Source organism: Hemiscyllium ocellatum, chromosome 17 (assembly GCF_020745735.1).
Source record: "Hemiscyllium ocellatum isolate sHemOce1 chromosome 17, sHemOce1.pat.X.cur, whole genome shotgun sequence".
Classification (NCBI taxonomy): domain Eukaryota; kingdom Metazoa; phylum Chordata; class Chondrichthyes; order Orectolobiformes; family Hemiscylliidae; genus Hemiscyllium; species Hemiscyllium ocellatum.
The window spans coordinates 60,477,344-60,496,182 of NC_083417.1; the positions used below are offsets into that span (position 1 = coordinate 60,477,344).

An 18,839-nucleotide genomic window follows, 5' to 3' on the forward strand; every position below is an offset into this window, starting at 1 on the left:
GCTTTGGATCGCTGAGCAAATTAGGGATGCCAGGAACAGTTGGTACTAGAAAGATTAATGCTCCAACTGCCATGACTACCCCTCAGATAGTGCTGAAGCAGGGACTCACCTGAGGAGCAGTTGTCAAAGTTAAGATCTCCTAGCAAGACATCAAACGCCAGCAGATCTTCTGGATTGGTGGGACTTGATGAAGAGGTAGATTTTTGGAACTCAGCCAGCCAGTCCAGCAGGTGGTCCATCTGTTCACAGCGAATGGCAGCATCTCCTGAGTGAGAGGCAGATGTTAACAACATTGCAGCATTTTCTTAATTAAATACAGTGTTTGATGTAGTGGAAACTAAGCAAGCAGCCACATGACATCTTCAGCACAGAGGTGCACAGTAGAGTACAGAGCTCTGGGACTGCCTGACTCTCAGGCAGTTCTACTCGGTCCCAAAACTTCTATTTCATTTGTGTTATGTTTACACATTCGTTGGACAATACCTAATCTTGGCTTACACATCCTCAACCATGAAGATGCAATGAATTAGGTGGGAGCACCTGCCTGTTACATCTTTTCAGAAAGTCTTTCCAATAATACAAGTTGAAAACAAATTTTAAACATTTGAAGAATGATCCAGAACATGAAAGGGAAGAGGTACAGTTCAGGGAAAAAGACTGCCTTGTGCATTTCTGAAAGTTCAAAGTGAGCTAAACAGTTGGTCAATCATCTATGTTGAAACGGGGGATAAAAACAACATTAACTGGCTTCCACACACTTAATCCAGAAGAAAAACACTTCATGCTCCATCGTGTCACTTGTATGCATTCAGCTGGAAAGCAAAAGGAGCTGGGAAGCTGACGATGATGTGGAGAACTAGTGGGATACTTGTCCAGGATGGTGTAGGTTAAGGGTGATTGCTGGCCAGGGCAAGTTGGGAATTTGACAAAGGGAATTTGCATGGATGTGAGGAGTTGGTGGGATAGTTGGACAGGAGAGTTGGTAAAGGCAGGAGGAGTTTTTAAGCGGGCATTGGATAGGCATTTGGAAGTTATTGGGCTAGTATAGGTTAGGTAGGACTCGGTCGGCGCAACATCGAGGGCCGAAGGGCCTGTACTGCGCTGTATCCTTCTATGTTCTATGTTCTATGTTCTATGAGTTGGTGGGGGGAGACAAGTGTGGAGGAGGGGCCAGAATGAGGGTAATTGATGTAATTGTTTTTTGAGAAAGGGAAGTTAAGACATGGAGGGCTTACGATTGTGGGATGTTGACATGGTCAAGGGGAGTCAAGAAAGGCAGGGAACATGAGCAAAGATAGGAGTTGTTGTGAAGTATGGGGACTTTGTAAAAAAGATAGTGAAGACAGAGTAAATTCTCTTGAATGATGGTGAATTCAGTAGCATTGGAGAGGAAAAGAGTGCATGGAGAGAGTTGTGTTGTTAATGGCTTGGGCAGTTGGATTGGCTAGCATAGTGGGGTTGTGTGGATTTAATTAGGGAAGGTGGGGAGAGTGGGGCATGCTGGGATAGCTGGAAGTGTAAGGATGGCAAAGGAAGTTGGTGAGGATGGAAGTAGTTGGGGGAGGGAGGAAAGCTTGGAGTGGGCAACTTTGAAGGGGTCAGGACAGCTTGCTAATATGGGAAAAGTTGCTTTCTGGAGAAATATGCTGGTTGACTGTTCTATTCTGGTGAGAAAGATCTAACAAATTAAATGAAAAGGAACAAAGTTCTTGAAATTAAGCAAAGTCCTGGACTAGAAATGAATGGCCTAATTGATCTGACCAAAGTAGCTTTACCTGCCAGAGCTTGCAAATGAGTGCAGGAAACGTAACCCACAATCCTTTGGTCCTGAGGCGTAGTTCCAACTTGTACCTTTGGAAATCATGGAAGAATAATTAGAAGGGTCTCACTACTAACAGTTCTGTCTCCGTTAATTAAGTTGCCTGCAGAAGGAGATAGTCATTAGAGCATGTAATCTGATTTAAAATTTTTATTTTGTTCATTCTCAGGCTGGAGGGATCACTAACTATGCCAGCATTTATTGCCCTTGAGAAGATAGCAGTGAGCTGACTTCTTGAACTGTAGAATATCCCCAGAATGCTGGAAAGAAGGGAGTTCCACGACCTTGACTCAGTGTCAGGTGAAGGAAAGGCAAAATAACTCCAGGTCAGAATGAGGATCTTGCAGGAAGTGGTGTTGCAATGCATCTGCTACTCTTGTCATGCTAAGTGGCAGAGGTCATGGGTTTGGAAGGTATAAACAGAGGAACATTGTTGAGTATATCTTGTAGATTACACACTTCGCTGCCACTGTGCATCAATGTGAGGGAGTGTATATTAAGGCAAGCAGTATGGGACCACCCCAAAGAATCCATCCTGATGATAAAACATTATCCAAATGCAAATCGACTTGTTGAAACTATTAGGGTTCTTTAAAAAGAAGTGGAGTTTTTCCACTAGTCTAGATCCAGCATAATGTTAAATGCAGTACATAAACTAGATGCATTTCACTCAATAGTAGAAAATACTAATCAGTTTATTGACGTGGCAGGTATCAGTCCCAAGATGTTATGAGATGGTGTTTTGGAACTCCAAGCTGTGGCAGTATTGTTCAATATTATTCAACTTCAGTGATGTCTGTTAGCACATTGTACTTGAAAAGATAAAGATATTAAGGGAACAGGGCCAGAACTTTCTCAATTACTTTTGATGACTATGGTACAAAGTAAAACTGCCCACCCTCATTACATAACTAATGTCTGAGACAAAAAGAAAGTACTAAATCCCAGCAAATATTACCAAACTAAACATTCTCTATTGCTTCACACCACACCTTAACAAGCCCAGTGATATTTGTGAGGTATCTGAAAACCTCTGCATTGTTTGAATCGATAGGAACATCCCAGGACATGAACTCTGCATGAAATCCTAATGGAAGTGATGTGAGGGAGAGGATTGTCATTCAGTGTGTAGAAATATTTTGCCCCAAGTCACATAAGAACTAATGGTTCACTACTCATGAGACAGATTACGCTTTCCAAACATAATGGCTAAAATTGATGCTTACTTTAAATTTTCCTAGTGATTACTGATGTATTTATAAGGGCTAAAAAGCATCACTAATATTTCTCAGTGCATTTCCGTTGTAATGGGCTGGAGCTTTGTTACCAGCAGAACAGGGTTCCAATCACCTGAAGGCAGAACGGCTGAACATTTGGAGTTGCTTGATTTTTGGTTAATATTTAATCCAGTCTGTACTTTGCCTCAGGCCTGTATACCTTCCCCTCCCCCTCCCCCCTATATTTGTCATGCATGCAATGTACACAAATCCCCACACAGGGCCAAATGTAAGTAATTTTTCAAGTTTTGTGTGCTTGTTAAATGGTAGCAAAAAAATCATGATTATTTCCTCCAAAAGTACAGGCTGACAGGTCTCTTAAAGCAGAGTAAAGGCAACTCGCTACATTGCTGCTCAACAGCATTTAGGTTTATTACTATATAACTATATAGAGTTGCTATTTATTGAATAGGATTAGTGTATTCATTACTGGGTGACAGCATCATTTACCAGAGTGTTTATTGTTCATCTAGGCAATGATTTGCTCTTGCCTCTAACTGATGATTTTGGCCCAGAAAAAAGTGTTGCTGGATACCTGTTTGCATTTGTTAAGTAAATATTAATGTGTCTATTCTGAAGAAGGGTGCATTGTTCCTTTGTTGACAGTGCATCACGTCACTCTTTTTCCCAATCTGGAGTTGGATTCTCTTTGATTCAAAATAGGTTCAAAGCTGATGCGATTGGTTCAATTGCTGCTATACCACTGGACGATGAAGGCATGTGCAGGAGCAACTGAGTAAAAGAGGGAAGATGTGAGCATCCTGCAGAAAACTGGACTCATATTGCACCTTCAGGAATCATTTCCCCTCCCTGAACTTCACTGAGGAACAATGTCTCAGTCACTTTTCCTTACACGGGTGGTTGTTACAAAAGTAGCACCCATTGCATCGGCATTGCTAGTATCGTCTGTGGATGTTAAGGTCACGTAGCCAATGTTCTCTTTCCCACCATAGCCACCTAAGGGTAGTGCATGGACTCAAAGTATTAGGAAGGATCTGATGGGGAGGGCTGTTCTCATCAGCCAAGCTAAATCTTGGTGCTAGTTTGTAAGTTCTAGAAATGAGGCATTCTATCAACAGCAGTTGATAATCTGGGTGGGAAAACCATAGACAGGATTAGAATAACTGAGGAAACCGGAAGGAAAGGAACATTGTTTCATCTTGAACATCAAAATAAAGCCATCATTCGTGGTGTATGTAGGCTAGTGTCAGCCAGGGACAGATAGTTCTGCAAACCCATCCCAGTGTCTGCTTTATTTCCTATATCCAGAAGTGCTCTTACACACAATTGAACATTTTTTTTCCTATCAACAAATCACTGTGACATTTTTGCTATGTTTTTACTATTAACTGCCACCAGTAATCACCCATGCAGCCAATTAAGTATTTACATGCAAAGCACATTCTGGGCAATGTAACCCATCAAAAGTGAAACGGGTGTTGTTACGAGAGAGGGAAAGGAATAAATCAAAATGGAGTTGGAGGGGGAAGTAAAGTACTGTATCCCTTGAGGTGTCCATCTCTTTATAAAGGCACTGAGAGCATTGATAGATGCCTCGTGCTCCCTCTCCAAGGACAGCTGGGCACAAATGTAATTGCAGAAGAGGGGCAGAGAGTTGTCAGACATGAACCCTCCACAGCACTGCCTGGACCTGTTTATAGCTAACTTACACAAGAGGTGCACAAAAGCAACGTCAACAATAAATGTGACATTAGAAAGGGCCATTCAGCAGTCTAATAACAGAAGGGAAGAAGCTGGTCTTGAACCCATTGATGTGTGTGTTCAAGCTTCTGTGTTTTCAGAATGATGGAAGGGGTTGGAAGACAGTATTACTAGGGTGGGAGGCAACTTTGATGATGTTGTCTTTCCGGGGCAACGAGAAGTATAGATGGAGCCCGTAGATGGGAGGTTGGCTTCCATGATGGTCAGGGCTGTGAACACAACTTTCTGTAGTTTTTAACAGTCCTGGGCAGAGCAGTTGCTGTACCCAGCCATGATGCACCCTGATAGAATACTTCCTACATGCATCTGTAAAAGTTGGTGAAGGTCCTTATTGACATACTGAACTTCATAAGCATCCTAAGGAAGAAGAGGTATTGTTGTGCTTTCTTGACTGTCACATCTACGTGGGAGGTCTAGGACAGTTTGGTGGTTATTGTCATTCCTAGGAACTTAATGCTCTCGACCCTCTCCACCTCAGCTCCATTGATATGGATAGGGGCATGTTCTCCTCTTTTCTTCCTGAAGTCAGTTCTTTTATTTTACTTACATTGAGAGATTATTATCATTGCACCATGACACCAAGCTTCTTTCTGTATTCTGACTCATCATTGTTTGATATCTGGCTGACATCGGTGGAGTTGTCAGCAAACTTGTGGATGACATTCATATGAAATGTGACTACACGGTTGTGGGTATATGGGGAATAGAGTAGGAGGCTGAGTGCCCATCTTTGTCAGGTGCCAATATTGAGGATTATTGTGGAGAAGGCGCTGATGTTAATCTTCACTGATTGAGGTTTGTGGATCAGGAAACTAAGGATTCAGTTGCAAAGAGCAGAGCAGAGACCTAGGTCTTGGGAGTTTTGAGAATAGTCTGGCATGGATTATGGAATTGAAGACAGAGCTGTAATTGATGAGTGAGAGCCTGACATAGATGTCCTTGTTATCCTGGTCTTCTAAGGAATGAATATAGGTCTGCAGAAATGGCATCCACTCTGGACCTGTTTCACTGGTAGGCAAATTGCAGGGGATTGCAGATGCACTGCAGAAATTCACCAAAGATCCTCAGAAAGCACCTTCCAAACCCATAACCACTTCCAACATTTTTAGGTATAATGGTTAAATGGAGGATATGCCAGGCCATGGTGTTGTAGATTACGCTGAAATACGATTCTGCTGCTCTTGATGGCCTGTAGTGCCTCATGGATGTTCAGCCCTGAGTTACTAGATTTGTTCGAAGCCTGTCCCATTTAGCACAGTGACAGTACCACACAACATGATAGAGGATATCATCAGGGTGGAACTTCATGTCCACAAGGACTGTGGAGTAGTCACTTTTACTGATACAGTCATGGACAGATATATCCCCAACTGGCAAATTAGCAAGAATGAAATTAAGTATGTTTTTCCCTCTTGTTGGTTTCCTTACCATCTGCCAAAATCCCAGTCTAGCAGTTATGTGCTTTAGGACCTGATTATCTCAATCAGTAGCTATTGGTGGTTGATCTCAACATTGAAATCCCCAGCCTAGAGTCTGTTTTATGCTCTTGCCATCCTCTGTCTTCCTCCGAGTGTTGTTCAACATGGAAGAGTATCGAATCATCAGCAGGAGGTCTCCTGATGCCAGGAGATGTCATGATGTTTGTATTCAATGTTGAGGACTCTCAGGGCAACTTCCTTCTGGATATAAACCACTGTGCTGCCACCTCTGCAGGGTCTTCCTGCCAGTGGGACAGGACATATCTAGGATGGTGATGGCTGGGACATGCTTTGTATGGTATGATTCCATGAGTGTGAAAATATCAGACTATTGCTTAACTGATCCCCCAATTTTGGTACTGGCCCCAGATGTTAGTAAGGAGGGCTTCGCGAGGTCAACAACACTGCTTCTGCCATTGTCATTTCTCGTGACTAGTTCGATGCTAGATGATCCGCCTGGTTTAATTTCGTTGTTAAAAATTCTTAGCGACTGTTACAACTGAGTGACTTGCTAGGCCATCTCAGAGGGCAGATGAGAGTCAGCTACATTGTTGATGGTCTGGAGTTGTAGGCCAGACCAGGTGAGGATGGCAGATTTGCTTTAGGTATTTTCCAATTTTAAATGTTTTGCTCATGGGCTATAAACCTGACATGGAATGTATTTTGTAAATGAATGTATCATGATTATTATAAATGTATTGAGTAGATCATGTTATTTGGGAACAAGTTGAATTATATTGCTTGTTCTGTATTATTTAAGTCAAAATGTGTTATAATATATTGTCTCAAATTTTAAGAACAAAATATATTTTTGGAAAAAAAAGTTAAGATCATCTTGGCCTTTAATTTTGTTGTAAAGGTGCTTTCCAGGATGCAGCTGATGTTCTAATCAACATGTTTGAAATTGGAGTCATTGTTCCATCAGGATGATGGCCAAAGTACTGTATGTGAGGAGGATTCCCTGTATCTCCACAGCTTAATACAAAGGAAAACTATTCTGGTCAAAACTCCCCCTTCAGCCAATTACATGAAAAACAAATCATCTGATGCTCATTGAATTGAGAAGTTAATTCTTTTCTCTCTCTGAAGACTTTAAATAACCAATTGAATGCTTCCACTATGTTCTGATTTTATATTTAATCCTTGGAACTAGTGTTTGAAAAATGCCTGTTACATTTCCCTCTATAGTCACAGTGATTGCACCTGATTGTGTATTATAGAGTCAAAGAGTGATAATGGCAGAGATAGAGGCCATTCAACCCATCAGATCCATGCTCTACCTAGAGATGTAATCAGTCCCATTAGCACATTCTATCACCATAGCCCTAGAAGTTTATTTCCCCCAAATGACCACTCATTTTCCTTTTGAAATCATAAATTTTTCCTGCTTCCAGACCATGACAGGTTCGGTGTAAAAAAGTTCTTCTTCTCAGTCCACTTCAACCTTTTAATCAAAACATTTCAGGTGTGTTCCGTAATCCTTGTAAAATTAGTTAATAGAACAATTTCTCTTTGTTGACCCATTATAATTTTGCATGCCTTTTAACAAATTCCTCCTCAATCTGCTTTGCTCCAAGGAACTTAACTGTGGATCCTCCAACGTTGCCTTTTATCTACAGGGACCATTGTTTCTCTGTGTAAATTTAATTTGCCATTTGTCTGCACATATTCTGCCTACGACCCACCTCAGCTGGTGGAATCATCTCACTGTTTGCTACACATTCAATTTTAATGTCATTGGTAAATTTTAAAGTTGTGTGTGTGTGTGTGTAATTGAAGAAAACAGTGATTCTAGAAGTGAACGCCACTATATGTTATTCTCCCATTCTTTTTTTCTATCAGTAATCCAATGTTTTTTCCCAAGTTGATATTAATCTTCTATTCTATTTCCCTCAGTTTTGATAATACAGGAAATGGCAATATCCATTATAACTTTATGACTTCACCAAAAAATTCAATTAGTCAATCAAATCTACATAAGATTTGTTTCATTAATTTAAAACTTTCCAAATGTCTATTGATTTCCTCCTTCCTGATTATTGTTTTTAAAATCTTATCCACCACTGATTTTGAACTGACCAACCTGGAGTTGCCAGGAATGTCCATATATCCTTTCTTGAATAAGGATCCATTTGTGACCATTTGCAACTTTTTAATCTTCTAGGATCTCCATGTGTATCTAAGGAAAATTGGAAGACTGTAGCAAGCTACTTTGCTGTCACCATATGCATATATTTCAGCAACTGTGCGATATCCGAAGGCACTGTACAGGCAATTCGTTCAATGCAAAAATCATTGATTTAGCAGAGTAATTATTGGCAATTATTGTATAATTGTTTAGATTTATATTTTTTATTAGAAGAGAGGGATAATTTTATTTTACCATTGAATATTCTTGAAGTCTGATATGCTTCAACAATCTCAAAGCTTTTGCTTCATTGTTAACTGCTGAAATGATAACTTATCCTTTATGTAAGAGGCATGAATTCAGAAAACCCAATATTTCAGCTCACAATTCTGGTCCCTAGCAACTAATTCCATTTTCTCATTAAGGAGCAATTGAATGCGTCATTTCCATCACCAAATGTAATGAGGCGCACAGAAGCACAAAACTTCAAATGTCAGATTGATTCTTGCCAGATGAGTCTGTGTCGTGACCTTCTCTTTTTCATTTCAGAGAATGCTGCCAATCACAGATTAATTATAGCCCATTGTGAAGAAGGAGGTAGGGGTCAGACTAGAATCTGGCTGTTGCACAGCTACAGTCAGATGTCTCAATCAAAACAGTGGCGAGGAGAGAAAATCCAAAGCGGAGGAAATAGTCATTTGCTCGCCTTTCTCTTTTAAAATTGGAAGAGATTGTGCAGTTGTGTGACTGAATGCATTCTTTAACAATTTGCAAGTATACAACGTGTTGTGCGTTTGTATGTGTGTGTATGTTTATGTGGTATTTTGATGCCAGCACGTACGCAAGTTCTTTCAAAGATGTCAAATTTGAAAGTGTCACATATCTACAGTGTAAAAACAAATGCTTGGGCAAAACAAAAATAGCCTGTTAAATTAAATGCCCAATTATTTAAAAATAGACAAATCAGATCTGTTCCATACTCTTCCCAGCCCTGGAATTTTAGATCCTTGGTTTTAATACTCAGGAACCTAATCTTAACTTTATTTTGTTGAAACACTATTCCTTCAATTGTCAGTGCTCTTAAGGAGTTGCTCAAGTGCTCTCAGGCTCCGCACACCCCATTCACATCTCTCATACGTGAGCCAGCTTCACATTCAGTCCTCTGAGCATCCCCATTATTCTAGTAATTGCAGTATCCCAATCCCAAACTTCCTGTGTCCTCACAGATCTTCTTAAATGCCCTCAAGTTTTCACAGTTCCTGACTCTAAAGTGCTCACATAATGTTAGCCCATCCTATGAATTCTGTTTAAACGTTGTCAGCTTCAGGCAATGCTGTTGTATTCCATGATAATCAACTTTCTTTCCACCATTCCTTCTCAGGTTGTTTCTTCAATTCCAACATCTTCCACTTTCCAATCCTAAATCCCATTCTCAATTCTGTCCATTCTCCTGCTGCAACTCTTATACCCTAGGAATGCTTCTCCAAATATGCGATTTCTCGATAGCTATGTATTTACAAAAGCCATGTTAAGTCATGAGAGACATACAAGAGAGGAAGGAGAAACTAACAGAACGTTTGAGACCAAAGTAGCGAGGAAAAACTGAGTAACATGATGTTGTAGCAAGATCCCTGGGTGATTTTCATCCCTTTTGTTTCAGTGATAACAAGGACATTTAAAAAGTAACAAACTTAGTTTTAAGCTGTTTGGCAGAAAATACAGAGGGGATGTCAGAGGCGGGTTCTTTGCGCAGAGAGTTGTGAGAGCATGGAATGTGTTGCCAACAGCACTTGTGGAAGCGAAGTCATTGGGGATATTTAAGAGATTGCTGGACAGGCATATGGTCACAGAAATTTGAGAGTTCACACATTAGGTTTACCTCACATGAGGATCAATGGTCAGCACAACATCGTGAGCTGAAGGGCCTGTTCTGCGCTGTACTGTTCTAAGTTCTATGTTCTAAGATAGAAAATGGTGGAACTACACAGCAGGTTCTTCAGAGTCTGTAAAACGTCAATGTTTTCTTTGGGATGTAAGAAGAATGCCGAAGTATGTTGTCATACCCCAATTATAAGGACAGAGTGGCGACTGCAGATGCTGGAGTCAGAGTCGACAGTGTGGTGCTAGAAAAACTCAGCATCCTGATCATGAGCAGAATTGAACTTGTGCTCTCTGTGATTGACATAACACAGTATGACACTAAATGAGCATTAATTTACTAAGTCACACCTGGATATGGGGTGGTATAGAAAATGCATTCAAGCCTGTGACCCCCTACCTATACATAAGTGTCTTATGTATATTTTTCACAGCATAGAAGTACAAGTGAAATTAACATTGGTGGTACCTGATCTAAAAGAGTTAATTGGATGCCAGAAACATGTAACATTTCCAGCATTCATTACCAAACAATGTAGTGCAAAGACCCATGGAGCACTGAAGGAAATTACCAAAAGCGGTGATACAGAACCACGTCAGACATATCAATCCAAAGAGTGATGCAGCAAAGAAGTAGGCCATGAAGGTTGTTGCAGTTGGGTGGGTGGGTGGTGTTGAGTGCGGGCTGAGTCGGGTTAGGTGCAGGGAGCGGGAGAGCAGGGGCTGCTGAAAGCCACCACCCACACCTTCCTGCTGATCCTCAGCAACCCGCTTTCCTTGTGATCATCATCTTGTGAACTCCTTAACACTATGACTCTCCTGTACTTGTGCCCCTTCTCAATCAAAGGGAGGAGTGCTGGGGGTGTAGTACATTCTCAGCCACAGCGTCACCTGAAGCGCTGCTAGTGGTTAACTCAGCTAGTGGTTAAAATCCTCATCACCGTCACATGATTCTACTTGAGAATAGATCCATACAGCCAATTAACAGATATAAAATGGACATAAAGTGATTGACTAGAAAAATAAGCAGCGATTTTAATATGCTAGCAAAATGCTACCCAATTAGTGTTCAGTTTTCAGTTAAGTTTTGCATTGGACTTTGAGAAGCACATTGGTTTCCAGTCACCGACATCCACACAAGTTACTGGGTATACCATTAGCTCCTAACACCATCAGGTACCAATATCATCTGACTAAATTAGGACCTATTTTCTCTCTGATGCCAATAGATCTTTTGCAATGCAGAACTAGCTGCTGCTGCCTCAGTTCTAGTATATACTCAGCTCCTCACTGTACTCCTCATATGAATACACCTCAGGCCTTTCTTCAGTGCTTATATTTCAACACTCTGTCCCAGTGCTGCCACCTGTAATGATAAACCTGATGCTTCTTCTTGTATTTAATGTATCGAGAGTCAGGCATCCTCTTGACTGCAGCCCCTTACATAATAACCAGACTTAATCACAGGTTTGGCCCCAAGATATTTAAACTCTGCATTTATGGTCCAGTGCTGTTAGGCCATTTATTTGTTGAAGTATGTTATACATTTTGCATTACCCCTGCATGTGGACACAAATTTTTCGACTTGTCAAATCTTTCATGTCAGAAATAAAATGTGGTCATAGAACTAGATGTTCAAAGCACCGAATAAAGAACTAAATAAAATAATTAATTACAGAATTGTATAAAAATGGTATTGGACTCATTCAGTCAACATCGACCTGATTATACAAGATTATGACCCTCCATTGTTATAAAAGAGTATTTCCTGACTCATCATAAGCAAGTCCATGGCAGCTCCATGAGCAGCAGTAATTAAAATTTGATACATAAATTATCAGTGGAGTTTAGCGCTTTTAACACCATTTTATATTCATGTAATTATCTATTTTAACATGCTGACATTTTCCTCTGGGTGTTTGATCATGATAATGGAGTCACTTTTTTTGAGAGAGACTGCTGGAAAAGCTGAGCAAAACACTGGCACATTTGCTTCTGTTGCTGGGATTCTTCAGACTAGACCACTTTATCTTCTCTAGATTATTTTAATGTAATACTGTGGTGTACCTGGCACTTACAATTAATCAGCTTGTTACAGACGCTAAAGACCAACTCACTGGCAGATGGATGGATCTTTCAAGGATTGTAGCTTTGAGTCACATGAGAGTTAACCTGCACTTGCTTCTCTCAGTGGTATACGACACTATTTTACTTGCTGGCTTTTTGACTGTGTACTCTGAGGAGGGGAAATTATAATCTAATAAAGCTTTTGATTTCCCTCAGATAGCTCAAGATTCATTCACCTTGCAATGATTGAGTGTTGGATCTCATTAGACTGAGAAACGACAATGTTCACAATGGCTCTGTTCAATGTACTGTAATCTCAAATCCTCTGAGGTGAGTTAATGTAAGTTGAGCCATCATAGTGATGCTCAAGAGAAAGGTGATCAATGAGAGAATATCTATTCAGTAATCACAGACTGAACGATTAGAATACTTTGTTCCCTCTCTACTGCTCTTAACATTTGAGAAGTTACAGGAATTAATAGGAACTTTGAAATAACTCATTGTTCATAGAACAAGACTTAGTCCCCCACAAACAATTCTTATTCGGACTCCCATGTTACTTTGAAGGGACATGTACTCTCTTGAAAATCTATGTCTTTTCACAATTGTTCATGAATAAAAAGTGGTAATTGCATTGATTTTGATCATTTTACCATTACCTTTTTGGTACCAATGTGTTGAAAATGAGTGCATGAAAATAATATACTGTTCCTTCACCTCAAAAAAAGTTACCCTTATGTTTAACTATGGTGCTAGTTTGCTTAAGTGACACATACAAAAACTTTTACTATAGGGTCACTTACAACCCATCTCCTGCAGTTCATGGGTTCTCTTTTTCTTTCATCCTCACAATCTCTTCCTTGCCCTCATTCTTTCTATAATTTTGTACTTTGTTCCCACTCTTGTTCCCATGTTCTCTTGCTTTATTTCTTCCTATTATTTTTGTTATTTCTGTTGGCTCTTACTCATCTGTTTATGTTTCACACAAGTCAACTTAAATCCATCCTAATTTAAATATATCAACATATTTGTCTATTGCTTTTGCACTCATGCTTATCCAGCTTGCTCTAAATACGTCAATGCAATTCACCTCAACCATTCTATGGTAATGAATCCCATGTTCTTACACTCTCTGGCTAAAGTAGTTTCTCCTAAATTTTTTTTTATTTGTTGATCACTTTTTAATGCTAATGGCTGCTAGTTTTGGTGCCTTCCACAAATGGAAAGATTTCTGTGTCTACTCTACCATGCTTTGAAGCAAATTTAAAGATTTGTATCACATCACTAATCAGTCTTTCCCTTCCAGAGGGAAGAGCCCCAACCTGTCCACTTTTATTCACACTCTCACCTGTATGCTCTTGCAATTTTTCATGTTCTCATAGTTTTCCAACCTCATCTTTATTGGTTCACACTTCCTCTACCCCGTCCTTCAAGTCCTGTTTAGGCCAGTTAGTACTTATTTTGAAAGATTGGAGGCCATATTTTAGCCTCAGCCTCTTACCACAATTAGGATGAGTTAATTAAATTTCTGTTGCATAACCAGGTGAGGTGTAAAATGAAAACACAAGCCATGTACCAACAGGAAAAGATATCATACAGGACAAGTGCCTCTCTGCCCAAGTCTGGTGTTAATCCTTCAAGCTTAAAACATGGGATCAGGATTTGGGGCTGGAAATCTCCATAGAAATGTAGAATGACATTTGGGAAAATGGCAGAAAAATCTCCATCTGCAACAGAACCCAGGCCATTCAGTTGAAGAAACTTCACAGGGCACCGGACCGATTGGCAAAATTTAAGGCAAAGCATCTCCAATGTGTCCCAAATGTAAAACAGAAGTGGGCACTCTTGTACACTGTTTATGGACTTGTCATAAGATCTGTAAATATTAGACTAAAGTAACAAATGCCCTGACAGAAATCTTGGGAACGGAAATTAGAGTGGATGCTTTTGGGCTTTTCGAGCTTACCTTCCTGGATGTGCATGGGAAGAGATTATTTTCCATTCTCTCCTTCTGTGCAAGGAAAAATATATTCCTCTTGACTTCCTTACAAACATGGTGCACCATAAAACCGAATTATTCTATAAAATATGGCAGTCCTTCTTGTATTACACAGATACAGATATTTCGGCCATTCTATCAAGGGCTTTTATCTAATTGAGACCACGACCCTGGCTGGTCCGGGGCCCCTTGGGAGAGGAATCCTGCACGAATACGGGTTTTGTTACGATCTGATGTTAACACATTCCGAGCATTTTCTGTGTTATCCGTCGTTTTCTCTTTTCTTGAGTAATGTGAGAGATTTAATCATACACTCTGGTTAGTTGTAGGTTAGACTAGTAGTTAGTTGAGTTTTGTCTTTTTTTTCTTTTAAGTATCTCTTCTTTTGTTTAATAGATTTTGGCTATTATTTATTTAAGATTTAATTGTATATCAATGTTTATGCTTGGGGATATTTTTATTTGTAAACTTGTAAAAACATGTTAAGTTTTCAATAAAAGTATCTATTTAAAAAAATCCTTCAAGCTAACTGATTGCATTCATTACCAAGGACAGGTTGGAGATCTTATGGTTCCTGCAAAACATGGACAGTGATTTAATTAGGTTGAAGCTGATACTTTGTTCTTCTGATGGTGGATTAAGCCTCATGGCATTCTCTGCAAGCGACAAAAGAAATGGCAGGCACTGGAATCCAAAGTAGACAAGCAGGAGGCTGGAAGAACACAGCAAGCCAGGTAGCATCAGGGGGTGGAGAAGTCAACATTTCGGGTACAACCATTCTTCAGGCTGCCTGGCTTGCTGTGTTCATGCCATTCCCTGGCAGGTTCCCACTTGTAACACATGTGCATGCCATAAAAGCCCAATATATGAAAATTGTTTGCAATTACATCCTATCTTAAAGATTAAGTGAGTGGTGCACAAAAATCTCTTGGCACCTGGTTCACTTTTGTTTAAAGATGGAATGCAACAGTTGGCTTTGTGCAGTTGTGTCGAAAAGCAGTGGTTTTCTTTGTCAAACTCTGCAGCACGACGTGTAGGGAATAGGAAGATAACAGCTTGTAGGGAGGCTTGCGACCAGCAAAGATGAGTCAGATGTGAAAAAACTATGGAGTGGCATCAAGGACATGGAGGAATGGAAGAAGAATCCAAGGGAGGAGAGAGGATGGGTAGGGGGTTCATAGAATTGTACAGTGGAAAATGCCTGGTGTCCTAAACATGTTGAAGGAGGATAATGGTAGGACAGGAAAATGAGGGGCCTAAAAGGTTTGATCAGTGCTGTCCAATTGTGGGTACACAGCGGGTCCACCTCTGGTGATTGACAGAGTCTTCGTAATGTTTTGAGTTTATTTACAGCATTTCATTTATTCCCACTAAGACTGATCTGAGACAATCTTCTCGACTATGCAGAGAAGGGAGGGCCAGTGAGCCTTTCATTCAACACAATATTACACAGTGTAATTGAAATAACTCCACAGAGCCCAGTATCCTGTCAACTAGTCACCTTTTATTTATATGTTTACAGTACTTGTCACTAGTTCGGCTTCCTTAGAGTCAGCTCTGAGTAAACAGAAGCTCTGACTCTCCTGTTTATTTATGTTTTTTGTTTTTCTTTTCCCCTTTTCTTCTTTACCCCCACACTACCGCCTAACTGCGGTGGTGCTTATTTTTTCCACAGCACCCATGTGCAGGTGTGAGACACAAGGTGCACAAATCTTTATTCAAATTTCCACCACCAAGAAGAAAAGAAACACCTGAGTGTGGATACCATTTTATTTATTTATTTATTTATTCATCCCCACACTACTGCCTAACTGCGGTAGTGCTTATTTTTTCCCCAGCACCCATGGTGTGTGTGTGCAGGTATGAGACACAGTGAGGGACACAAAGTGCATGAATCTTTATTCAATTTCCACCACCAGGAAGATAGGAAAACACGCGGGTGGACTCTCCTGTTTATTTTTTTCTTTTTTCTGTAGGCACAGCTAGGATTTGAATCCCAAATTTCACTGTTTAGCAAGCTACTACTTTAACCAACTAAGCTAGAACGTCATGTTGACACTCCTGTTTATTTTTTTTTCTTTTTGGTGTGTGTGTGCAGGTGTGAGACACAGTGAGAGACACAAAGTGCACAAATCTTTATTTAATTTCCACCACCAGGAAGATAGGAAAACACCCATGGGTAGGGGGTGGACTCTCCTGTTAATATCTGTCAGCCAGGACTCCCTGATTGGACCAGGTTAACAGCCCCAATCAGGAAATTCATATATTCTTCTCCCTCTAGGTTTAAGGATATCTTTTTCCTGTAGCCACTTTGGGGGCGTTTTTGCACTGGTCTAGTTCCTCCGACTCCGCCTTGGATATGGGTGGGGTGTACTGGACTATTGCCTACCTCTTGCACTCAGAGCATCTCACAAGCAATTCATCCTTTTCTTCACGTGGCAAAGGCTGTGACATCTGCTATGTCCACCTCAGACTCCGAGGTTTCTTCGACACTAGATAGAGTGAACCTCATGTCAATCATACCTCTTACCCATGCAGGGTCATTTCTGTTGTTTTTAGCACTAAACTTTGTTACTTCAAGTAAACTGTCTCTCCAGCTTGGAGGAGTCTTGTGTCCATCATTCCTGATACCTGCTGCCAGACCAGGTCCAGAAAGGTCAGATTTAACCTGGTGCAGAGTCTTCTTCCCATCAGCAACTCTTCTGGAGCTATGCCTGTTGTTTTATGATGGGTGGTCCAATACTCAAACAGGATCCGGGACAGTTTGATACTGAGCGAAGTTGTAGTCTGTTTCTTTAAGCCTGCCTTCAACGTTTGGACTGCTCTTTCTGCAAAACCATTGGACTATGGACGGTATGCAGCTGTCCTTATATGCCGAATAACATATAAGGAAATACTCGAATTCCTTGCTGGTAAATGATGGCCTGTTGTCTGTGACCAACAGTTCCTGGAGTCTGTATATTGCAAAAGATGCGGCTTCTCTGTCATCATCCCTGTATTTGATGAACGAACTCTATTCGCGTCCAACCACTTTGAGTGGGCAGCCACAATAACTAGAGTGTTGAGCCCATGAAAGGGCTGGCACAGTTGATATGTAACGAAGTCCACAGTTTACCCAGCCTTTCCTACAAATATTAGGGAGCTGCTGGCAGTAAATTTAGTCCTTGTTGGTACTCTGGGCACACAGCAATGTCTGCATCCAATCCTGGCTACCAGATATAACTAGGAGAAAGTGAGGACTGCAGATGCTGGAGATCAGAGCTGAAAATGTGTTGCTGGAAAAATGCAGCAGGTCAGGCAGCATCCAAGGAGCAGGAGAATCGACATTTTGGGCATGAACCCTTCTTCAGGAAGGTCCTCTTTGAGTAGCCCTAGCAGGGGTTTGTTTTCTGTTACTATTAGTTCACGAAGGTATTAGTGAAACTTTCTCACACCAAAGATGACCACCAAACCTTGCCTATTTGGGAGTATTTCTCCTTGGCATTAGCCATAGTCCCAGAAGCATACACTATTGGGTGTTGCTCTCCGTTAAGTTAATGCTATCCCGATACTGTACAGGAAACATCCATCAGCACAAGATCTTGCTTGGGATCATAATGTGCCAATACCTTAGACAATGATAGCTGCTTCTTCATTTCTCTAAAGGATACATCTTGGTTCTGAGACCATTTCCAAGGCTGACCCTTTTTTTAATAACAGATGCAAAGGTGCCAGGGTAGAGGCCAGGTTATATATGAACTTTCCATAATAATTCACCACGAGGCACGTTTGGTCACCCGGACTTTATCTTTCAACGGTTATAACCTGGTCTTGTCGACTCTGTCGCCCAAGTGGGTCACATTTTTTTACTCTGTTCAAGATATGTCAGGCTTAGTAGTTAGCACTGTTGCCTCACAGTGCCAGGGACCCAGGTTCGATTCCAGCCTCAGCCGACTGTCTGTGTGGAATTTGTATATTGTCCCTGTATCTGCGTGGGTTTCCTCCGGATGCTCCCGTTTCCTCCCACAGTCCAAAGACGTACAGGTCAGGTAAATTGGCCATGCTAAATTGTCCATATTGGTAGGTGCATTAGTCAGAGGGAAATGGGTCTGGGTGGGTTACTCTTCGTAGGGTTGGTGTGGACGTTTTGGGCCGAAGGGCCTGTTTCCATACTATAGGGAATCTAATCTAATCTAATATGTCCTGAATGAGGCTAAGCAAATGCCTTCACTTTAGCAGTATCACCCAATCTCAGTTGGCCTGGGAGGGTATCCACTTCCATAGTCTTACCCTGTTACTTATGCGCTCCACTGGTCACATTTTCTAAGGACAAAGCCAGTTGTAGTGCCTTTTTGAAGTCCAGTCGGGTTTCAGCTAGTAGGCATTTTTGCATGGTTACATGATTGTCCAACATACCAAATGTCTCTCTGCATTTCATTAAGGGTTAAACCAAAATCACATGCCCTGCCAGTCATCATAACCTTGTCAAAAC

General features: G+C 40.8%; 1 protein-coding gene across 1 annotated transcript in view; it reads right to left on the minus strand.

Moving 5' to 3' along the window:
- smpd3 (sphingomyelin phosphodiesterase 3) overlaps nt 1-18,839 on the minus strand; it is a 71,334-nt gene that overhangs the window by 21,907 nt on the left and 30,588 nt on the right. The window contains exons 2-3 of the mRNA XM_060837810.1: nt 1,776-1,851; nt 110-265 (exon numbers count right to left, since the gene is read on the minus strand). Coding sequence (XP_060693793.1) covers nt 110-265; nt 1,776-1,851 — 232 coding nt within the window. The remainder of the gene's footprint in view (nt 1-109; nt 266-1,775; nt 1,852-18,839) is intronic.